This window comes from Gnatocerus cornutus, chromosome 10 (assembly GCF_029298725.1).
Source record: "Gnatocerus cornutus isolate USDA-ARS CGAHR chromosome 10, icGnaCorn1.1, whole genome shotgun sequence".
NCBI lineage: Eukaryota > Metazoa > Arthropoda > Insecta > Coleoptera > Tenebrionidae > Gnatocerus > Gnatocerus cornutus.
In genome coordinates, this window is record NC_142242.1 from 7,481,076 (window position 1) to 7,505,452 (window position 24,377).

The 24,377-nt window shown below is 36.2% G+C and overlaps 3 protein-coding genes across 4 annotated transcripts; 1 reads left to right on the plus strand and 2 right to left on the minus strand.

Annotated features, from left to right (window-relative positions):
* Positions 1-1,826: 1,826 nt before the first annotated feature.
* Positions 1,827-5,048, minus strand: LOC148167564 (neuronal acetylcholine receptor subunit alpha-7-like). The gene is made up of 9 exons (XM_088047165.1): positions 4,566-5,048; positions 4,123-4,262; positions 4,021-4,065; positions 3,662-3,771; positions 3,409-3,589; positions 3,283-3,358; positions 2,842-3,233; positions 2,505-2,782; positions 1,827-2,443 (listed from the first exon to the last, which is right to left on the minus strand). Exons 1-9 carry the CDS (start codon positions 4,657-4,659, stop codon positions 2,167-2,169), a joined length of 1,593 nt encoding a protein of 530 aa, XP_087903291.1. The 5' UTR covers positions 4,660-5,048; the 3' UTR covers positions 1,827-2,166.
* A 6,142-nt stretch (positions 5,049-11,190) lies between these two features.
* Rap1 (RAS oncogene family member Rap1) lies at positions 11,191-15,830 on the plus strand. Of its 2 annotated transcripts, none has more exons than XM_088047720.1 (5): positions 11,191-11,282; positions 11,867-12,079; positions 12,134-12,262; positions 14,288-14,440; positions 14,496-15,830. In XM_088047720.1, exons 2-5 carry the CDS (start codon positions 11,897-11,899, stop codon positions 14,583-14,585), a joined length of 555 nt encoding a protein of 184 aa, XP_087903846.1. In that variant the 5' UTR covers positions 11,191-11,282; positions 11,867-11,896; the 3' UTR covers positions 14,586-15,830. The 2 variants fall into 2 exon arrangements, with proteins under 2 accessions (XP_087903846.1, XP_087903845.1); XM_088047719.1 differs by lacking the exon at positions 11,191-11,282 and adding an exon at positions 11,356-11,554.
* On the minus strand, positions 15,704-22,857 carry LOC148167566 (uncharacterized). Its single transcript, XM_088046913.1, is given in 7 exon segments — positions 15,704-15,760; positions 15,808-15,906; positions 15,970-15,996; positions 15,998-16,100; positions 16,138-16,429; positions 16,432-16,463; positions 22,709-22,857. Coding segments are annotated over 7 exon segments (759 nt in total).
* Positions 22,858-24,377: the final 1,520 nt, after the last annotated feature.

The window sequence follows — 24,377 nt, forward strand, 5'->3', positions numbered from 1 at the left end:
GCATGCGTCTTGTACGCCGCGACGTCAGAGGCGCCGAGACGCCTTTCGACATTAACAGAAAACGAACTAACCGACACCGTCCGCCACTGATAAATCGGCGAAAGGGCGTTTAACATTCCAAGAATGCGTCGCTGCAGGATTGTTAGCTCTGTGGGAATTCAGGGACATTCTTCGAGCGATGCCAGAAATTTTGTTTGTTTTAACTAGATCAGAGAGGAAAATTGGGCGGGATGAGGAGAAGAGAGTCTTGAGCTCTATGAAATGCTAAATAAGAGAGGCGTCTGCATTTGCAAGTTTAATTGAAATTCATTTAACAAAGTACAATCCATTGTGATACAATTTACAACAATTTCGGTAGAAAACAGTACTTGTCGCTTTGATGCGATCGAGGCTGCGACGAAGGACGCTGTTGTTGTTGTTGTTGTTGTTGTTGCATCACCGCCGTCGCAACCTCGTCCAACAGCTGGATCTTCTGCTGTCCCAAAGGCCCTCTCGTGTCGTTAATTAGCGACCAATAATGGATTGTCGAGTTTCTTTAAAATAGTGTTTAATCCGATTAGCATTTTTTAGTGAATAATATTTCTCTGGGAAGTACTTATTTATATAACAATGGAACGCGAGATTTATTACTTAATGCTATGTATATCATCGAAAGAGATTTGCACGCTGTCACGTGAATTCGGACGGTTAGTTCTCGATGGAAGCAACCGTCCGAAGATGATGCCCTTCTGTAGCTTTTGCTGCCAGCCTCTTTAAGCCATTAAGAGAGATAGATGACGCTAAGCGTTTCCGCCGTTGCGTAATCAGCAATAACAATCGAACTGCCATTCGTCATAATTTGCCTAAAACCTAAAATATAAACGGGTAAGGACTCGCACTCGCAAAGGATTTGGTAATCACCGCATTTAATTTATTTTCCTCTTGCTATATTAAGATGTAAATAAAGACTAAGAATAAGAATTATAGCCCTAACTGACGAGATATTGTCTTGCTTGACAGTGGAAGAACGTTGGCGATGTATTGTTGCGACAGATTCGTTCCGGGTCCCTGGCAAACAATCCGCGCGCCACATCCGGACTCCCGGACTCGAATTTCGAGTTTCGAGTCGACGTCAATTTCGGCGTTTTATTATTATTTGAGCAACTTCCTTCTTTCGACGAAGAGTCCGGACGTTGCTTTTGCGATCAGCGAAACACATTTACCAAAATGAGAAAATGTTCGGGATGAAATTAACAAGAACGCGATGCGATGCGATGTCAGGCACTCCCGCGTGATTGTCGCGACACCGGAAACACGCACGACGTTTTCCCACTTGAGACATGAGTATTTTTACACACGACTCTGTACGTTACATGACTTTGAAAGGATATGTTAGAATTTCAAGTGCTTTCACCAGCTATGCTCCTAAGTTAGGTTCTGTATGTACAGGATAGAGAAGTCCATAAATGACAGTTACAACCTACGTAGCATGCTAGACGGACAAAATATAAGTATATATAAAAAAGAAACGGAAAGATAAACGAAAAACGAAAAACGATGAAGCAGTTTCTAAGACTTCATCCGAGTAAGACTAATCATACCAACATTTCGTTTTGTTTTATAAATTTTAGTAATGGATTTTAATCATTTTAAATTATCTCAAATTCCACGAGAAAAATATAGTTCTACACGTCATACAATATAAAACGCCATTAACAATGTGTCAAGTAACAATACGAAGTGGGGAACAGCGACAGAAACAATCGTGCTCCTCTCTTCGCGGACAAAACATTGCACATTACTATTGTCGGGTTCGCAAACGGCGTAGTCTCTCTGGGAGAAGTCCCTTAACAAGAGGCGACGACAGGCCCCTGGGTCCCTATCGCTCCGCAGGAAACTAGGACGCTCCGTGAAGCCACCGCGCCGATTCACGATCTCGTCTGACTAACTCAACATTTAACTTGATTTATCACAGTATGATTGTGTTAATACCCTAAAGAACACGATACAAAACCAAATTTCCGTATAAAACGACTGCCAACTATTGATGGGTTTTGGTGGCGCGAGCGTCAGGATCGATACGGATGCGGTCTCCAGTCGACGAAACGGTCTGGAGGCCTTTCCGAAATCATCATCAGCAGCTATTTCAACTAGCTTCGGGGAGGGTTTTGCGAGGAGCCGGGGTAGCTACGATACGATGATGTGAGGTGCTGAGAACAGCACTGCTAACGTGGCGATGATCGTGAACAGAGTGAATATAATAAGGCACAGTCTGTCGACCACCATGGCCGCGAATTTCCAATCTCTGGTGATGTCCGCGGCCTCGTCTTCCTTACGCAGCTGGTCCGTGATGAAGCGAATTTCTTTCAGTATCAGTGCCAGCTCGTAATCCGCACTTAGACAAGAGTGGTTCGACACGAGCGATTCGTGTAGTCGACCTCCATTTCCGTTGTCTTCATTTTGCCTAGAATCAATCATGCTCGATCACAATTTTCCTTTCCTAGCAAATTTTTTTAACAATCTACCTGTAGACTGTTCGGAAAAACGTCGCTGTCGGTAACGGCGTCGGCGTGCCGCCGCCTCGATGGTTGTGTCTAAAGTCGTCGTCTATGTCTAACACGTTGGCAAGCAAACTTTTGGAAGAACGCTCTTTCAACTCCACGTCTTGGAAGTGCAGCGGTTTTCGATCTGTTGCCACAGATGCGGGTCGACTCGGCTGTTGCCCATACTCACAACCGCTCGGTTCGTGTGGTCTGTTCATACGTAGAAGCCATGGTAACCATATCAGGAAAACAACTTTTATCTATAGAAAGAAAAAAAAAACAAAACAAAAAATGAAGAAACGCTCAACATTAGAGTTACCCATTCTGACATCTCGTGAGTGTCAGCATTGCGATGGTGGTAGTTGAGTATGAGAATGGTCGAAACCACCGACGATGCCACCATGAACATGATGCAGTTGAAGTAGGTTCCCAAGAGTGGTACTGCATCTGAGGTAGCGGGCATTGTCTCGGCGACCATATTCAAAAACACCGTCAAAGAGAGTAGAATTGTAACTCCTAAAGAGAGTTTTTCTCCAGAGTCTGGGGGTAGAGTGAACCCCAGTACTGCCATAGAAGCGATGAGCACACACGGTACAATCAAGTTAAAAAAGTAGTACAGTGTCCGTCGTCGAATAATGATGACGAATGTGATATCGATGTACGGTTCCGGGCAGCAATTATAGTAGATTTCGTTCCGTTTGCCCGGAACTCCTGCAATAAGCCGTCATTAATATCCGCCGTTGTGTTATTTTTCGCCCACCTAGCAAATCCCATTCGCCGTTTGTTATAAAGCTGCTGATATCCCCTCCTGAATCGTCTTGTAATTGTAGATCCAACTGAAAACAAGTTATTACTAAATTGACCCATAGACTTGTAATAAATTTACTTGTAATCCATCATAAGTCCAACTCCCGAACTTCATCTCGCATCGTTGGTCGTCAAACGGAAACCACGTGATGTCGATCTTGCAAGTGCTCTTGAAGATCCCAGGAGGCACGTACAGACAGCTGCCGTTGTTGCGGACGACCACGTTCGTCGGGTACGTCCCATCGAAGCCTTCGTCGGCACTGAGGGGGAGGAAAGAAAAATCGTAACGTGCTTTCATGAATGGCGAGGGGGTGTCTTTTAGAGTTCTCTACCTGTTGTACATGAGAACGTCCGGCTTCCACAACCGATGTGGAGGTATGCGGAGGTCCTTGACGCCGCCGAACTCCGATGCATTCCATCGTAAGTTCATGTCATTCCATTCCTGAAACGGACCAACGTGAATCGCTGATCTGGAAGGTGATAGGCCACCTGTCAACCGATGTTAGGGCGCGACCGACCCGCCTCCGCATTCAACGATTGTCAAATTATTCGCACACCGATCAACTTATCGTCGTTGACATTTCCACTCCTCAAAACTCACACTCACACTCACATGAGCGCGTTGGAATTGTGTGCCCACAAAGGGCTAGATACTAATCATACAACACAACAACAAACAACAACAACTCACCAGTTTTAACCAAATGTTGGTAACGAGCAGCTGGTTTTTTTCGTCCTGCAAGGATAAACGTTAAATGCTCAAATAGGTAAACTCCTGAAAAAGGACACCTACCACATCGATGATTTGCATTAAAGTTAAACCGAAACTGAGTTGCAAAGGATCCGACTCGTTGGCCACCGGCCGTTCCAGAACGTTGTAGTGGTCAAGCAGTTTGTGGAGAAGTCGTTTCTCGTTGTATCCCGCCAAAGATTCTAAAATAAAAGGGTAAAGAAAGCCACTGCATCAGTTGCGTAAGGTTAATGATTTAAGACGTGACCTTGATTCAAGCCGAGAATATAAATGCGAAGGGAAAGTCCAAATTGGTGTTTGATTAGGTACATGCTTAGAGAAGGAAGAACGTCTCTAGTTCGACATAATGTTTATTTTGCAGCGAGAGGGTTGTTATGATGAGGCAGAGTGCGGGAGAGGAATACTGATTGGATCGTTAAATATGTTACATGGGGAAAAAGTATAAACTAAAGACTAAAGTAAAGCAAGACCAAGGGCTATCCTACCGTTCGGTAGCGACAGGCAGATGTGCAAGAGGACAAAGAGCGTCAGTGCTCGTGGGCCGCAGTAGAATTGACATTGCTGCATGCCACTGTCCATGGGTAGCGATATTAGCAGTGAAGAGCTCGCGCCAGTGCTGTTTTCTAACGATCGTTTAGACTTCAGTTTAAGGTTTTGGTTTATTGCGGTTTCATATTAAAATCGTTTATTATTTAGTCGGGTTTAGCGTTTGCAGCGTTATTTATTAATACACAATTAGTTTAATATTCGGTTCATGAGTTTAAGTTTAGCGTGTATACATATATACCTATGTATATCAGTACAAGAGCTACCATACATACACATGTATATACATATAGTTTAGTTTTACCGCCAGAAGGTTTAGATTTAGTTACTTCATGTTTACTATCTCGTGCCTACTTTGCACATTCGTATACTAAAGCCATTGCGAGTCGGATGCTCCTCCGTCAAAGTGCTACTGCGCTACCGCGAGCCCACTGCCCGAACCAGAGCAGCAGGGATGCTGTATGTCACATGGACCGCGCACGAACCACTCTTGCGCCTGCTTTTCTAGCTCACCGTCCTCGTCATCGCTTCATTCCTAATAATACTTCCACTTGAATGGCCTTACGCACGTTGCAGCTTCCTACGGATGCTGTTCTTGCAGATCAATGAGTGTCGGCGCATGTGTACACCCTTGTCGCAGCGTGACCGGATCACCCCATCTATGCCCTATAGTACTCTCAAAGAACATCGGTACCGACTTAACATTGTCGCAGTACTGCGCTTTTAGCTCGAATTTTAAATCCCCTCGTTGCAGAACGCCACAATTTTTACTCATCAATCTACCACCATATTGACATTGACATTACCAGATAGGAAAATATCGTACATTATACACCTAGCGACGCGTTTAAGGACGCCCTCTTTGCATACATTAATAACATAAAAGCAGCGCTGCTGGGGAGCGTTACGTCTTTTATCATATCCAATATTCAAAGACAGTTATGTCACATTCTCTTTATTTGCAAAACTTCCCCATCACGACAAATTCAATAAATTCCATAATCTCCACCTAGTCATAATCAGTTTAATTGTGTTTGCCACAGGATGTCACGTTTCTTCTCGTCAATGCTAATTCATTAAACAACCGCCCTTGCCATTACTAATTATTGCTATTTTTAATTCTATTAATCACTCAATTAACCAAACAGATCTAGCTTGTTATTGATCTGAAGGGAATTTGCAAACTAGTAAAAGTTGATTGTTTACAAAAATGGTGGAGGCGCCAGGTAAATTATACCGCGCTCTCTCCCTCTCTTCACTCATTCTCATTAGATGCGCATGTGTTCTTCAAACTTACAAATAAAAATAACTGCGCATGTGTTTGGACTTAACAATGAACATTTCAACACATCTCGCATAATTCGATCATTTCAGTTTACGACAATTTAAATAATACCGCAGCCGAATTTCTAACTTGGATTATGGCTACGCTTACTTACTCAAATATTAGATTTGCTTTGACGAAAACGGTACATTTCCTCGAAAACTTACATTCCAGCTAAGTTAATTACTCGATTTTGCTCATAGAAGCTTCCGTGAATACTGTTTAATAACACAGTAATAAAAACTCCTGTATTTACCTTTCAAAATAAAGCTAATTTATTTGTTTACCTGCTCATCTTTGCGTTGAAATTAAAGAATTGTGATGGAAAAATCTAATTAAAGAACTGGTTTTAAATAGCGTACTCATTTTACGCGCTTACATCAAATTCGCATCACGTTGGAGACGTAATAAACTAATCGAAATCCTACGATTTCTTAATAGATTAGGAATTGATAAAAATTTTATTAAAAACTTGGAATTAAAGGCGATCAATCAGATTCTTTTTTTTACTCAGTTAAACGTTGACATTTTGAAGATATTCTTATTTGCGTCAGAGAATGGAGCACAATGGCAATTTCCGTCTTTGAAAAAACTAATTAAAAACAGTTTAACGTAACGTTTTCAATCTCGTGGCTCAGGCGGAATAACCGCAGTAATTTATTAAGAAATTTCTACTTCGCACAATAACACTGACAACCGTTTTCAACCTGTCAAATACACAGTTGTCTTCATTACCTCGTTTACAAAGTCGTCATTTTTATGGAACTGTCTAATAAAACACGATCAATCTCTTTGTGATGCATTTCATAAATGGGAGAATTTCTATTTAATCATTGATCATAACACGCTTTTATTCCGCTTTACACTACTTTATTCACGACGAGGATATCGGCATGCCATTCTTTTGATGAACACATATTTCACGATATGAGGAATTTACTTGCGATTTTTATTAGGAACTTTGCAGCTGAATAACCTTTATAAATTAAATTATGCGTTCGCTGCGATTTTATGATGAATTCCTGCAAGGTATCTCATCCGATTTCTGTACGAACATTTCATAGAAACCATCTATGAATCACCTATTAACGTTTCTGAATCACGACCATCCCAGGAATGTCACAATTGATTCTTGTAATAAAACAGATTTTTCCATTGTAGAGATTTTAATATCCAGAGTTGGTAAAACCCGATTTTTCAATGATAAGATACGTTTTCCGGGAAGTACATTTCCCAAATATTTTTGTGATAAAAGAGTTTTTATCGTGGTGACTAACTAGAAACTTCACCACGTGGTCGCCCTCAACTAAATAATAATCCCAAAACTACGGTTTAATTGCGACTATCGAAATGTCAGAAACACAAACAACTACTGAAATTAAGATTTAATAACGGAAAATATAGGAGAATAAAGTGACTTGTGTGTTGCAAACAAAGCTTTCAAGGGTTGTCATTACCAGATAAATTTGATAGTAGAGGCGAACTGGTCAATAATGCTGACTTGTGGGCATAGTTTTGATGTTTAAGAGAATTATATTATTAAACTCTTTTCTTGAGAGATTGTCTTGATCTCCCCCAGTTACACAAATCAAGTTTTCCACCCTTCTTTCAGGTTTTCGATCAATATTTCTAAACGGAGTTACATTTTAATGACTTTCTTTTACAGGCAATTATTTAACATTTTACGAAGATTCCTCACTGCTTTTTAATTAATGTTCTTCTGGCGGTGGCAAAAACAGATACGTTTACGTATAATGAGGTGAACTACCTCTACTGATTTTTTGCTTGGATCTCTAAACCCGTATTAATTCGCTCCCGTTTTGATTAGTATTATCGTCACGTTTACCTTGTTGTTTCTTCGGAAGTGTTTGGTGTAGGTATACTGGAATAACTTTAATACATTATATAATTACAGTGCTTTCGCCTGAATCGCTGTATAACTCGCCTTAAAAAAAGATTAAGTTTTTTTTCTCATTGAAAAGTATTTCCTCCCTTCACTTTTGATCTAATTTCTTGTTCCACTGAAATTACAGCCGAATTATTTCACCCCACTTAACTCATCGTTGAAGGGAGATAATTTTTAATTAACTTAACTTTATTAAAATTTCTTGTGGAGAACGTGGAGATACAAATATTTGCAGGTGCAATATTGCTACAGGCGGAAGATTGGCCAAAGTATACATAATTCAGTTTTCATAAGTGTGACCACAATCGATAAAAGTGTGTTCAAGTTTCGTGCAACGATCGATGCTTTTATTTGGTTTGGGAGTTTATCTGTGACTTGACAAAAATACTTTATTCGCAGTATGTATTTCCAATTGATTTCGATTTTTTTTAAACTATAATGACGATTTGTCACAATTTTTCGTTACATATTTTCAAATTGCGACTGGAACGAAATTGAAAAATGATAATTTTCTTGTAATTGTATTTGATTAAGTCGCTTGGAATGCTGATTCACCGATTACCTTTCAAAGAACAATTTTATCAGTATCAATGAAATCATGTTTTTCATTGACGCATTTATTAATCAGCAGTTTATTAAACATAATTAAAAAATTGAACGTTTTAAAGGGCCACCAAAAATTGTTTGGTTTTTTTTTGCATATTTCGATAGTCTATACGTTTAAAAATAACACAAAAATTTGAAATATTTTAAAGTTCATAATTTTTCCACTATTGAATTTCATCCCACGGGAAATATCTTCTAGTTTAATAATCTTTTTATTTTTTTAATTTTTACAAGGGTGAAGGCCGCAAACACTGCAGCAGTGGAGAGCTTTTTTTTTCTAGTGGCATTTTTCAGCACGACAGATAATATGAAATTAACGATGGAAACAATTGAAAAATCGACCAAATTATTAGTTGCAAGACACTATTTATATAGAACGACAAAATAAAAGCTTGAACGACGTGAAATTTTCTTTCCCAGTAAAATAAAAAAATCGGACGGCAAGTTATATTTATCAAGACAATAAGGATATTCGCCAGGCAATTAATTGATTCCACTTGGTTGTTTAATAACTTCAACAGAATGCAATAATGCAATAATGGCAGACTAAACAATTTTTAACGACATAAATTTTAATTTCTCGACAGGCACAGCAGAACAACAAAATAAAACCAGCAAACGGCCGAACGTAGGAGATAGAAAAAAACTCAAAATCAGACAAACAAATTTTCAAAATATCGTGCACGACAGTTGGAAAACATTAGTTTGCCGTTTTTAATAAATTGCACGATTGGTAATTTATTTACTTGTTGTGAGGTGAAGTTTGTTCGTCGCCGATTTTAGCCATTCTGTCAAAGAAAACATTAATAATTGTCGATCACATATTTTTTTGTCGCTAAAATTATTATTAATGTCTGACATTCACCTCTTTTCATCGTTCATACTCTGTCGTTCAGTTATTTAAATTTGTCGTTGATTAACAACTAATCAGTCGGGGTTTTTCTATCGGGAAAATCTTTATATTTGTCGTGCTCTTATATATACCCCCTTAATAACTCGGGCAGAATTAAATATTTTCACCTGAAAATTTCAACTTTTTTTCATTATTTATGTAAAAATGTATCCTCCAAATTTGAAAACATTTCATGCAGTAGTTTTCTTTAAAAAAATTCCCAAAATTTACCTTTCTTTTAAGAGGGGCACAGTGGTTGTGCCCCTTAAAAATGCGACTGGAACGAGATTGAAAAACGCTAATTTCTTTGTAATTATATTTGATTAAGTCGCTTGGAATGCTGATTCACTGATTACTTTTCAAAGAACGATTTTATCAGTATCAACGGAATCATGTTTTTCATTGACGCATTTATTAATCAGCAGTTTATTATTCATAATTAAAAAATTATTCAAAAATTGAACGTTTTAAGAAAGGATTTAGTTTTATACAGATTATTTTTATACAGATTTTAGTGTGTTCTTCCTAGTCTTTGAATGTAAAAAAATTATAGTTCAAAAAGGTTATGGAGTATTTTATCATAGGGTAAAATTACTAATAGTCGGCACCCGCCATACGTTTTTTTTTTTCGAAAATAAGAGTTGGGTGTATTGTAAAAGCCTGCCGAACATTCTAAACGGAAATCCTATTTTTTGGGAAGTCCTTTGGTACTTTAAGACACCTCTAAGCAGTATGACGACAGCTAAAAAAAATATTTTACTCGATGGTTATCATACGTTGCCAGAAGTGAGCTGTCTTTAATTGTTTGCTATTTTTTTTTTTTTTTGACCTGCAATCCGTACTTTTTTTGGGTTCTTCGTGACAACGTGTTGTCCTAGGTTCTAGTTTTTCATTCCGATACTTTTTAATTAAATTTATCAAATAATAGTGTTAGTATTTGGTGTGCCCAGTATTATATAAAATCTAACTTATTTTTCTATAGTCGGGAATGCCCACTATTGGATGACGATATTTTTCGATTCGTTTGAAGTTTTTAGTTTTCTTTTAGTTAACTTTTGTTTACTAAATCATTTGCCAAATCTATTTTGTTATTCCATGTGTTCTTCCACATTTCGGCACACCACATAACTAATAATGGGCAGTGAAGATTATTGAATAACCAGCATGCCTACTTATGATAAAATTCCCAAATAATAATTAACATTTAACATTTATTTAACACTGTTTGTAGAACGAAAGAAAGAAAGCGAAAAAGAAAATAGTCCAAAAGTCGAAAAAGACAAAGGCAATTGAGAGAGAAAAGAAGCAGAAAGCAAATGTGCTATTCTGGGCCAAAAAGAAAAAACTAGGACAAAAGACTTTTACAATAAATCATTTTCGTTAGAATAATGACTATTATTATGCAATTTTGGTAATCCTTTAGAGTGTTTTGAAATGGGGCCCACTATTAGTCGAGAGCGGTGCCGACTAATGGCAAAAAAGGTGCCCATAATTAGCTTAGTGCTGTCTTGTGAATTTTGAAGATTTACGATTTTTTAACATTATCTGCTGGTTGCCAACTATTTTTACAACAAACTAAAGTTGAGAAATCTGCTAATAGTGCGGATTATTGGTAGTTTTACTCTAATGTGTTTTAAAATTCGGCGCGTGCGGTGTGTGTTTTGATTGGTCGAGTAAGGGTGGTTCTGTCGGTAATAAAAAACCGTAATTAGGGCAGAAGACTGTGTACAAGTGGCGTACTCTGTGGACAATGTTGGTAAGTAGAGTCATACGCGTGCTGTTTTACCGACCGTTCGAGTCTCGGGTGCGGCATGGTGGCATGCGCTGCTAAGCTGAGCAAACGGAAGGGGAGCATAGTAATTGCCAGCAGCTATACACCTACCATCAACGGCATCGCCCGATCCCGAAGTAACGGTGTAATAACCACGGTAAGTTGTCCATTTTCATGTAAATCACACCCAACATCCAGAGCACCTAAGAGAGTATGACAATATCCTCGAAAAGGCAGTGCAGAAAAAAACTGAAATAGATAGTTTCACCTAGTGAGTATTTGTTGAAGCGTTGAGCCATGACAGTGTAAATTGAAGTGCTTTACGGACCCGTTCTGACGTTAAAACCCAAAAACGGACTGTGCAGTGGACAAATTTGTTGGTGGAAGAGGCAGCGCCGCCCCCTGCAGAAACCGGAAAAGTGCGGCAATGTACGTATTTTTTGACTTGCTGGTGACAGGAGGGCATTAGCATTGTCTTGGGGCCATTAGAGCTGTGCCCAGCGCAAATCCAGCCTCATTAGTGCCCTGAATCGTAGAGTAATGTTGTGGTAGCTGTGACTGCCAAGTCTGCATGTCTTCGGGTTGATCACTGTGTGCTCCATGTGCAGTATTTAGCAAGCATCCTGTTGGGTTGTGGTTAACTGTGGTTGACTGTAACCACCAAGATTAGCCTGCTTTCGTAGTTGATCGCTTACTTTCCTTCAAGTCAGTGCAAGAGTCTTATCTTATAATTACTTTCAGCTATCCTGAAGTTTTGGTGCAACAAGGAAAATGCGCGAATACAAGATTGTGGTGTTAGGTTCGGGTGGTGTAGGCAAATCGGCGCTTACAGTGCAATTTGTACAAGGAATCTTCGTCGAAAAATATGATCCTACTATAGAAGATAGCTACAGGAAGCAAGTGGAAGTCGATGGGCAGCAGTGCATGCTTGAAATTTTAGATACAGCAGGCACAGTATGTATTCTAAAACCCTCCCAAAACCCACAATTTATTCATTTTTCTCTTTAGGAACAATTCACGGCGATGAGGGACTTGTATATGAAAAATGGACAAGGTTTTGTTTTGGTTTATTCAATTACCGCACAATCAACATTTAATGATCTGCAAGACCTCCGGGAACAAATTCTCAGAGTCAAGGTACAGCTTAATTGATATTAATTACACACACTTGAATTGTATGACTAATCGTCTGTAAGGTCACAATTTAGATCACGTTTTTTATTTTTACACATAAACACGTCTATTTTAAGACGCTCATTATTGTCATTGTTCCATGATTCAGATTCCTGTAGAATATTTGTTCTACAGGAGTTAACATCACATATCAAACAATTTCCATATCAACGTTACATTTATTATCAAAATAAAACCAAGGTCAGCTTGAGATGGATCACTATTTATTATACTCTATAATCTGCATGTAAAATTCAACTCAACTCAATTCACCCTTCAACTACTTACAAGTCGTTATTACGCTCAAAACCCTTTATTTTGTTTACTTTTATGTAAATATTTTTAATAGCACCCCATTAAACAACAGATGTAGCTTTCGTTATTTTACGTGATTCACAAGGCCTGTTTGTGCTTCCTAATTTTATTTTTAGTAATAACTACTAATTTGTGGGTGTTTTTCCCTACAATCTGCAGAACATCGGTTTTGAGCGTTTTATTTATTGTTTTTAAAACAATCAATTTCACCTTGTTTTTATTGAAACGAGTTTTACGGTGATAATGTAATCACTTTTATTTTTGGAACAGGTCGCTAAAACTGCTAAATTATGTAACTAGAAAACGTTTTTTCTCTCTTAACTTTTGACACTTTTGATTGAACCAAATGTCTGACATCGTTTTATTTCCTTATTAAATTTTGAAGTTTGACGACGAAAATTCATTTACATGTAGATTTTGATGACTTTGATGATGATAATGGGCGCTGTATAATTAAAATCATTAAGAAATCAATTTTTTTCGTTGTTGCCACACAAAAAATTGTTTTCCCTTTTTTCTGTCACGTAATTTCCAGTCATCGATTAAATTTAATGATTCAAGATTAAAAAATCATAATTTCCTTGTAATCAAGTTTGATTCAGGCGTCTGGAATGATTCGTAATGGTTATTTTTCAGCGAACAATTTTATCAACATTCAGGAATGTCTTTGTTGTCGATACATTCAGTAGTTTTCCTATTTTTATGTAGAAAATTTAATATTCTTACTCAGGCCTTACCTATATTTGTGTAATTATGGTTAAACTGAACAGTTAACCAAAAAACTTGTAATTTTTTTTTAACTGTCTATTGTTTCCTTATCAATTTTTGTTACGACGAATATTGGAACTGCATATACAGGTGTTCTAGAACTGTCACAGATTTTTGTCTTGAATTTTGAAAGTGAATCTGCGAAAAAGATTCTAAACTCATTCGATTATAAATTAGAGCAAGTTAAAGTTGACCTATTACAAACGACGCAATTTAAAATTTACCGATCAGAAACGTTGCTAAGTAACTAAAAATAATCTTCTCTTAAAAATTGTTAATACATACTATGAATTTTTTACTTTAGACGCATAATTTTCAGTGTAGTAAAATCAATCTGCATCCTAACAAAATGTAATTTACAAAGTCAAAGCCGTAAACGCACAAAAGTGATTGCGTAACTATAAGTAATAGTAAGTTGATAGTCGATAAGGTGGTGTTAATGACAGTTTACAAAATCAGGCAAAGATACGATGACAAACAATTCACTTGTTTTCAAAACATTCGTGATTCGTCATTTATTAAACACCTGTTTTCTTTTACCAGATAATTGAGTGTTATTGTTTTCTGCTTAAGGACTATTTAAGACGTTGAAGTCATTAGCACATGTATAAATTAGTCTCGTCAGAAAATTATAACTTAGAAATTTACTGCAGACCTACTAGAGGCTGTTTTAATCAATCGTAAAAAAAAAATCTGCGAGAGCCTTTTAGGAACTAATCAACCATGTCATGGAAATTTGATTCTGATCGTTACCTTTACTTTACGTCATTGTAACTTGAACTTTAGTATTAGTTAACGAGGTTTTTGGTGATTTTTCGTGATCAAATATTGCAAAATCGTTTGTCAAGTGGTGGTGGTTTGTCAGGTAGTATATTATTAGTTTATTGAAATGTTGTTTTGATCCAGGACACTGATGATGTACCAATGGTGTTAGTGGGAAATAAGTGTGATCTGGAAGAGGAGAGAGTGGTAGGCAAAGAACAGGGAAACAACCTATCGCGCCAGTTCAACTGTGCCTTCATGGAAACCTCTGCCAAAGCTAAAATAAATGTTAATGATGTGAGTGTTGAGAAGTTAAAGTAGTTTGATGTTGTAACGTGTTGTTTTTTTTCAGATATTTTATGATCTAGTTCGACAAATCAACAAAAAATCACCTGAGAAGAAACAAAAACAGAAAAAGAAACAGATTTGTGTGCTTCTATAAACATGTAATGATTTGGAACCAAAAAGTACATTTAAAGATTCAAAGACAATTGTAAGACAAAGTGTGTAAGCGTGAAGGCAAGTGCGGACGTGGAGAGCCTCTTCCAGTGGAGGGTAGTTAAACCCTGTATATTCTTTTTATTACATATTTAAGTAATTGTATTTGTAATTAATTATAAAATATATGTCGGTTAAATTTTTCCAAAAAATCAAGGTTGTTATTGACTCTAGATGCAATTCTATTTAGTGATAGAGTATTTTGAAATCTACTGCCAATTATGTGGTGTCAAATAGGGATAGCGATTTGTGAATCAGTGGTATGTGCTACTTCTGAGCCAAGACTATCGACGGGACAATACTTCTTTGACCACAGCATTTTTAGGGTGTTTTATATTCCTATCTAGTATAAGCCTAGTAAGGACGGTTCCTCGAGACATCGTGGATTTTTTGTGGTAGTTCGGAGTAAGCACTGAAGCCTTCGCATGATTAAAATCTTTTTTTCATGCGATCGCTACATCCTAACCGCATATACAATATGACCACTTCATTACGTACCAGTTTTCATTGTGTTAGGTGTCCTTGTAAATGGATGTAGATTTAGCGCAACAGTTCTTAGTACTGTGGTGCTTACTCCGTTAGCAATGTGGTAGACTTAGGCTCTGTGAGATGGCATTCCATCTCCCAAGTGCCAACAATATGAAACGTTTTTCCAGAATCACACTTCTACCTAAGTGAATTTGTATTTTTATTATGAACTGTAACTGATTTCAAGTATTAGTGTTGAAATTGGAAATTGTGATAACTTTCTGATTAGCTTTGTGTATGTGGAGGTTCATGCTCTTATTTCGCACCTGCCTTTTGCACAACAGCGGTAATCAATTGATGCAATGCAATACCGCTTGCCAATATTTTGAAAGATTATGTTAAAATATAGTTAATATATACATATTATATATTTTGTAATTCACCGGATACTTTTCTAGATTCCAATCACAGATATATGTGTCAGTTGAAAATTTCTTCCCATTAAGCAATTAAAAAGAAAACTGTATAAATCAATCTTGTTGTTTTTTAATATAAATGTATGTTAATGTATTCTAATATTGACGCTAAATATAATTAAAATTCAATATTTAACGTCTTGTCTATAAGTGTTCCTTGTAATATAAGACGACTCTGACCAACATTATATGATATACCTTTTTACTATTCTACTTTTGTACATAAAATATATCATTAATGACAATATGCTTTTGATAGACAAACTTTCTTTTGAACACAATGACCTTCGCCCTTTGTCCCAACAAAAATCCTATTTTTTTCTGAAGAAAGTTTTAGCTCCAATACTTCCAAACACTAACCAGATCAGCCAAAGTCTACTATACACAGTATTTAGTCTGTGGTCTCACCAAAGTCGAGATTAGTTCCGCGTCTATTGGAATAGCCCGTCTGTGATCTTAACTGGGTCATTATTTCGTAAATTTGCACCGGATTAAGTTGTTGAACAGGAAAACGCGCTTCTTCCTTGAATGGAGGACTTGAATGGTTTTTGCTCTGAATAGCCGAAGTCGTTGTGGGTAAAAGAGGTCGCTTTCAAGCTGTTAATTAGTTGCGTTAAACGATCTATTTGAGCTCGTCGGCTCGTTCGTGCTGTCGGGATGAAATTTATTTTCCTCGACTTATCATCGTCCTTAAATCCTGATACTGAGCTGCCACTCTGGACAGTTGATGCTGCGGAGTAATCTGTCATTTTCCTGCTATCTTCCACACTGGCGCTTCACTTTAATGAATAAAACGACGCTCCAAAATCTTCTACCTTCTGTTCACAATCCCACCCTCTTCTTCAAGCACGCAACGTCGCCGTCGCGGTTCATACACATAATTGAAAATGAAATTTATTAGTTGATCGCCGAGTGCACATCTATCATTTATTGTAAGTCTACGTTTCAATTACACAAAGTGCAAAACCATCTCACATGCAAAGATAATCCGATTGAAATGCAGCAGGACTACTGCATAGTTTTGCCTCATTTTAATTCTTTATCTTAAAATGAGAAAAAAAAAACTTCAACTTATGCTTTCATCGGAAGGAAAATATTTCTTCCCTTACAACGTTGGCTAATATTGATCTAACGTCCCAAGACACGAAATTTAAATATTGATAAATTGATCGATATACAGGTGTCACAAAGTATCAAAACCGTTCATTTTTCGAAATTTTATCAGTTATTCTCAAATACAGTCGAACTTCCTCAACTCGAACTTCTGTTACTCGAATTTTTCTACAACTCAAAATTTATTTTATCCCCTTGCGTTTTCCTTAATATTACATGTGATTTCAATCTCTACAACTCGAAAATTTCTATAAATCGAATTAAATTTTGCCAACATACGATATGTTGTAAACTTCCATAACTCGAAAATTTTCTCAGAATTAGCTTGAACTTTTCTGAAACTTCTGACGTCGATTAATGTCATTAAATGCCACCATAAATCTAGGATTTTATCAAAAGTGTTAGATTTCTAAGTGCAAGAAGAAAAATATCTTAAAATATCAGATCAAAATCAGATCTTTAACAAAAATTTCAGAAAATTATAAAACTCAAAACGATGTAGATTTTGAAGATTTACATTTACAAGTGAAGTATTGAAACTCTTTTTTTACTATGACTGTGCTACTGACTATATTTATAGTTCTTAACAAAAAATGATTAATGTAAAAACAAACGGATACTTCAACAAAATTTTAATTCGCGAAAAAAATGGCCGATGGTGGCGCTGCGATCGTTGCAAAGATGGCAGCGGAGAAGCATAATCTGTTATTGAAAAAGTGTATTTTTGTGGTCGTTTATTAGAAAAACATGAATTTATCTACAATATTCAGTGTCAATTTACATCGTTGGGTGTAATTGTTGTTATATGTGAACCTACAAACCGATGTGTACCAGATTTAAAGCGTTTTGAGACAAAATTGCAAACTACAATCATTGTATTATAAAACTTTGTTAACTCCTCTTGTTAATTCAGGATGCATTGGTTCCCCGACACCCAAAGAGTTTGTTAATCATACTTGGGGTATTTAATGGGATTTAACTGGTTTTCTTTTAACATTTCTTTGAGGTTACGTTTGCACTTTGTCAATCATTTACTATACCCAAAGAACGAATTACCCACCATGTATCCGTTCACTATTCCTTGATTAACTTATCTAAAAGTAGATTTATCAATAAAAACCTTCTGGTAGCACTGTTATTATTGTTTAGCTGATTTGCTGGTTTGTAATGCGAGCCATTTCAACGTAATAACGTTAAACCATGCGTTAGTAACACATGAATCTATTAAAATACATTAGAAGGAATTAAACTGCTGCTTTGAAAATGTTAATACACCTGAGAAAGATGATTTTTTGGGCGACAAATGCATTATTTCTTATGCACCTTCACAACAAATATGCTTCTCAGTAGTGTTAAAACGCGCCACCAGAGGTCGTATCGGAACATTTTCATCGCGAATTTTTTCTTTAATTCGAACCAATTGTGGTTTCCCTTCAGTTTTCGAGTTACGGAAGTTCGACTGTATCTTGGCAAAACTAACTTTTCTGGCGACTTCGATAGTTCCCTGGGAAGCCTATTTAATTTTCCTATGACCCCATATGAAAGTGACATTTTCCACACAGTTAAATGACTCCGAAAGTTGATGTTTTCCTACATCCATTTCCGAAAGTAAAAGTCACTAGTGTGATATGAATATATCCGCACAGACCTGTCAAAATTGACAGTTATTTTCAAATACAAATGTAACTTCTGAATTTTTGTCTCAAATATCTAGACGATTCACTCTAAAACAACATGCATAATGGTAAAAATGTTGGTTAGGTCGTTTTTGACAAATCAGTTTTGACAGGTCTGTGCGGATATATTCATATCACACTAGTGACTTTTACTTTCGGAAATGGATGTACAAAAACATATGAACCATCTAAATATGTGAAATACGTCATTTTTTATGAGGTTGTAGAAAAATGGCATTTAAAATAGATAAGAAATGAACTATTGTCGAAACTCATGGTTTCTTCCTGATGATGAAAGGTCGTAGGAAAAATAGTGTACATAACTCGTCGGAAAGTGTCTTGCATCTACTTTTACACTCGTGCGAAATTGGTCACTTTCCGTACTTGTTATGTAAATATCTATACCATTTCAATGATGTATTTTAAAGTTATATAATTTGACTGAACTGAAAAAAACTGAACAGGGCTTCGGATTCAAAATTTCGTTCAAAAATAGTTGACTAGTGTTATTCGAGCGATTTTTGTCAAAAAAAAGTTATTTTAGGACGAATTGTTCCATAAATTATGTGCAGACTTTGTCTCGCGTCGACAAAAATCACAATCAAAGTGTACAAAAATTCAGCGTACAACTTTGAAATATAAATTTCGTCACCCTAGCGTTGGTCGAATTCTATATTTAGAATGCACCAACGTTGAAAGGACTGGATAAATTCAGCTTTTTCTACTTGAATTGTGATGATTGAGCTGTGTAAATGGATTAGACAGTGTACATTTTCTTCTATTGTAGTTCCGTCTGGTGAAATTTTGATGGTCTGTATCGAGTCGGTTGGCTGTTACAGAGGTGAATAATGACAAGCTTATGTATGTACAATAGAATCCGCAGGTTGAATCCTGTTGTGCACACAATCACATAATATGCGGAGCTATAAATCAGCCGAGTTAAGCAAACAAGGCGTAGAAAAAGAGAATCGTTTAATTGGCTAAAATAGTTTCAGAAAAGTTAGAATAATATGTGTGTTGTTTTTCGTGTTTGGTATGTGTGATTTTATCAATAAATGAAATATTTGTTTAATTAGGGTTAGGTAAATTGTACATTGTACGGCTAATAAATTGTAAATAACCGAATGGATTCCAGCTTGATCAAAAATTTTATGATGTTCAACTCTTGATTAAATAATTGGGGAAATAAAAATGTTTACGATTTTCACATGAAGATTTATTAGAAAAATTACGACTCGCAACATTTTATGGAGGAAATATTTTAAAATAAAATTTTAACGAGTGTTACCGGCTTCATTTTGTGACAGAGAGTTGTCAGATGAGTAAAAAGTTTACAATTATGAGTTTTTAATGAGAGATGAGATTCACTGGATTCCAACTATGACAACGATATTAACGTAATATGATACTGTTAACCTTTCCTCATGCATTTATACATACACAAAGATGTACCAGCCGTCAAAGTCACAAAGAACAAAGCGATTTGACGTTGATGCTGATTGTTTTGGTACAATACGAATGTAACGTGGGTAGGTGGGATAATAATACATCTATTATGATGAATTCGTAATTGGATTTTTGTTTAAACAATAGTCGTTGATACTACTAGTAAGGCCCTTTCAGAACACTTTGTTTTAAGCATTTTACGTCTGTTTTTAACGGCCTTTTTAAAATTAACATTTTTCAAAGATTTGTATAGTTTGGTTTTTTTTAAATCCAATATGATATATTTTCATATTGAAATGTAAAGTTGAGGTTCTCTTCATTCGATTTAACGCTAGCAAGCCTTTACGAATCTTAACGAGGTATAAAGCAAACACCATTAAAAAGTCCAGTATTTCTGCTTACTATGTCAACTCTTCATGAGCGTGCACTGGGAGACCCATTAAAGAAGGTGAGACACATTTCTGGCAATATAGGCCAAAAGGACTGAATTTTAACACCATCTATGTAACAAAGGTCATTATCTCATTTTTATGTACTTAGTTCTTCCAACTTTTGTTATAAATTGTGTCATCATCACGTAATCTGGATATTCCAATATTTCTAGGCCTGCGACTTAATTATGAAGAGTGCACGGTCAGATAATATTACAACGAAAATCAATAACATCAAAACTGATATGATATGATAAAATAGCGCACGCAAAGCAGAAGGAATTCCGAAATTATAACGCTCATTATCACACAACGAGCGTTAAAGCTTTCACACTAATCATCCAACGTATGCTTTAATCACTGAATCTAACCCCGGAGCAATACTGTCGGTACTGTAGCTATTTTCCTAGCAATGCTATTAACGCCATATTTTAAAATGTGACAGAAAATTGACCAGCACGCGATGCTCTGCTGCACTAAAAACCTTCATCAACATTTTAACAGGGAAAATTGAGTTTTTCAATAATTATGATCGGGAGATTAGAATTGACCTTTGTTACAAATAATAGGCTAATAGGGTCCAATAGGGGTGGCGTCACAGCAGGCGCGAACTTTTGAAGTTCTTTCTTGGAAAAGTCTTATCTATAATGTATTTTAGGGTCCAAGCCTATTTTTATTTGCAAAATAAAGCTGCCGAAATTAAAAAAAAAAACATGACTTGTACACAGTGATTTATCGGGTTTTTAGTGATTATAAACGCATGGAAAAGATGACTTGGGAGGATCAGCTTAGTAAAAAAAGCAGAAAAAAGTACAAAAACACAGAATATGGCAAATCGTTTGTGGTAAAAAACATCGTATTGTGCGACACTTTTCCTTTCAGTTTCAGTTTTTCCTCGTTGAGTTCGTTCTTTGTAATTAACTAAATATTGAATCTGGAAATAAATCCCATCTATTTTCATGACTTCTCACGCTTCGTTGATCTGCATTAAACTGGTATATTTAGTGCTGAATTTCAGCGAATTAGCTTATGTGAGTTCGCACGGAAATTTCGGATTGTTGATTTGCCAAAAAAAATCAAAATCGGAGCGAATTGTAATTGTATTGTTTTTATGAATTTATTTTAGGCACTTCCAAAAAAACGAATAAAATATGCTTCTAAATTTTAAAAATTGAACAAAATAATTAAATGAAAACATTGTAGGTGAAAAGTGGGGAATTGTTCGTTGGAATAAAGATTAGTTTTTCAGCGATAATAGTTTATTTCAGTTTAACTTAATCAGAGAATTGCGTTGGGAACTTGACGTATTTCCAGGAGCTTAACACTTAATTCTATGCCTTGAGGCGGCGTGAAATTTTTGTTTAATGTACTTAGTGTGATCGATAGTAAACTGAGAGTTACACGTAATTTTCTTGGAATTCCAAATTGCCATTCCGTTATGGTAATTTGTCAGAAATAATCGTAGCTAATGTTCTTGAATATCGTTGCATAATGATATGAAAGTAATTCAAAAATACAGTGTTAATGCTCCCAATGCAAAAACTTGGCGGCATTGGAGAATTAACAAGCGATTTGGGCTTTTTGCTTCCGTTTATTACCATTGCCGATAGCTCTGTGCAAGAAACGAGATGTCAGTACCCAAAGCTTCGTGATAAAATTTATTACACGACAAAATAAAATTAAACTTTGCTTATGTTTTATTTAATACTGAGCGGTCTAAAGCCACTCTCTTTGTTCTATTTACTTTAAACTTTGCGTATCAGTTTCATTATTGTATTGAAAATAAAAGGGTAAGTTACGCTAACTTCTGCTCAGCCCTTCAGGTTCTATAATAAAAAAATATTGCTTAAAATGGTCGTTTGTGCGCACATGCCGACAATAGAAATGGATTCGAAATGGGATGTAAAAGGAATACTTAGATGATTTTATGTTTTTTTACGATTCGAACAATGTCTGCATCAGCGTTAATAATTTAGAAAAGTGACTCCGGTCTGACCGTTAAAATTGATTTAAACAAACTTCAAAACATTTTTAATCGCCAATTAAATTGAAAACGGACACTGCGCTTTTATCTATTGTGTTCAAACGCATCTGCTCCGAAATAACGAATCTCTTGTATGAACTTTTATAAAAATATTTACAACGCCACATGGAGCTAGCGATACATAATTCAAATCTACAATTGAATTTATTTTTATTGGATTTGTGGGGATTTCCTGTGTGGAAAAATAATAAGCATTTTTCGAAAGATGCAACATTGTGGGTCATTTGCGTCTTATCGCGTGCGAAGTAAAGTAGTGCAATTATTTTGTTAATGTCGGTAATTATTAGTGTGGATGGAAAAAGCTGTTGTGCCGAGGTAATTGGGATGTGCGTACGGCCCTGATTAGGACGCGGGGTCAGGGCAGGGATCAGCGACGACACGGAGATATTAGCGTATTGTGAATGTGGCTCACCAGGCCCGCAGTGCAGCGAGAGGGCACCCAAACGTACGCTTGCGCCGACTCTGGCACCGGGACGCATTTGTAGAAGAGGCGGCAGTCCCCCGGGTACAGTTTCTTGGATTCCGGGCACACAGAACCTCCACCTTCACATACAGAATTCATACATTTAGTACATGCTTGCTGGTACAGGCGCGACGGACGCCGCTGCGACGCTTTACATAATAGCCATTACTTAGATACTTTTCAAAATACTGAGAGATATGATGCGTTCGCCGCCAATCTTCCACTTACTCTAACTTTAGTAAGAAGAATTTAAACATTTATTTTAGGTGGGACAAATCGAGGAAACGGAAATTTAGTTTGTAAAATAGGGAAAGTGAAAATATTGATCACTCCGGAAACAGTCTAGTTAATTCAGTTGAGTGGATAAGAACTGCACTCTTTTATGTTATAAATATTTCAAAATATTCTCCAGTCACAACTACAATTTATTTAAGCTCTGTCATGCAAAGTGATTGTGTCTTGCTCCACATTTTTCATATACTCACAATTCAAAATATTCTTTCTAAATAATAGTTTTCTTTATTAAAAAAAATCTCATTTCATCCATATAATTTATTAACGAACCCGATCGCTAATAATTAAGCACCCATTACGTATTTACAATTAATTGTTAGTCAAATTTAAAATTAACAATCACGTAATTACACATTGAATAGATTATGATTGGATATTATCAACGCTCGACCAAATTAGACGTTGTATGGGAGAAGCAGCTGCGATTCTAACCAACTGTAATTACGAAGCATGTAATAGTTCAATTTCTAAAGCGATTAATAATATATTGCTTTACATTTGTTCACATGGCTAGGTGGAATATTGACCAACTTTTTGTAAGCACCCATTAATTTGTCGTTTCTGCGGAATGCTTTAATTAACGGCGTGTTCGATCAATGCGAAGATACATTTTATTCAGCGCCATGGGATTACAGTAAATATTTTTTAATCGTGTTCTTATGCAAAATTATTAATTTTAAAAAATTGAGGTTTAAATTAGTTCACTTGTTCCCGTCCTTTCATATTTTCATCAGGTTCTATTTTCTGTTAGAGAAACCTCTAGAGTTTTCGGTTTGTTTCCTCTTTGCACCGACTTATCTGACATTTTCATTTTCAAGCAGACTGGCAGTTAACGTAACTTATCAATTTTCAGTTATTAATTATTCAAGACAACTTATTATTTCAAGGAGTTTTTTTTATTTAATTTTTGAAGCTTAGTATTTCCTACAGCAGAAAGAAAGATTCGGTTTTCACTAACGTTTTTCTCGCGATTTTCTAGATTAAAAATAGTTCTTGGATTTTCCAAAAGTCAAAAATTGCAGTTTTTCGCGAAAATCTTAAACTATGCCAAAATTCTGATTAGATATCTCGCTTATTTTTTGGAGTAAACTTGGGGTTATTATACAGCAGTGTACGCAGAATCCGACAACAAATAACTGAGTTATGACCGATCAAAGTTTCGGATAGTTAATTTTCATTTTTCTTAATTTTTCCCAATTTTGAAAGGTAAATATCTCTGAGACTATTAGATAGTTAGATATTAGATAGATAGTTAGATGCGGTTTGCGCCATTGTTTTTCCCGGTTTATTTTACCTTAGAAAATGTTCTTAAAAGCCCAAAATTC

Bases quoted from the DNA above. Each gene is read 5' to 3' on its own strand.
- LOC148167564 (XM_088047165.1), bottom strand. From the start codon at position 4,659: ATGGACAGTGGCATGCAGCAATGTCAATTCTACTGCGGCCCACGAGCA. The intron at 4,263-4,565 runs GTAGGATAGCCC...CTTTTATTTTAG, and splicing joins CTGCCTGTCGCTACCGAACG to AATCTTTGGCGGGATACAAC. The intron at 3,234-3,282 runs GTGGGCGAAAAA...GGCTTATTGCAG, and splicing joins CGGCGAATGGGATTTGCTAG to GAGTTCCGGGCAAACGGAAC.
- Rap1 (XM_088047720.1), top strand. From the start codon at position 11,897: ATGCGCGAATACAAGATTGTGGTGTTAGGTTCGGGTGGTGTAGGCAAA. The intron at 12,263-14,287 runs GTACAGCTTAAT...GTTTTGATCCAG, and splicing joins AACAAATTCTCAGAGTCAAG to GACACTGATGATGTACCAAT. The intron at 14,441-14,495 runs GTGAGTGTTGAG...GTTTTTTTTCAG, and splicing joins CTAAAATAAATGTTAATGAT to ATATTTTATGATCTAGTTCG.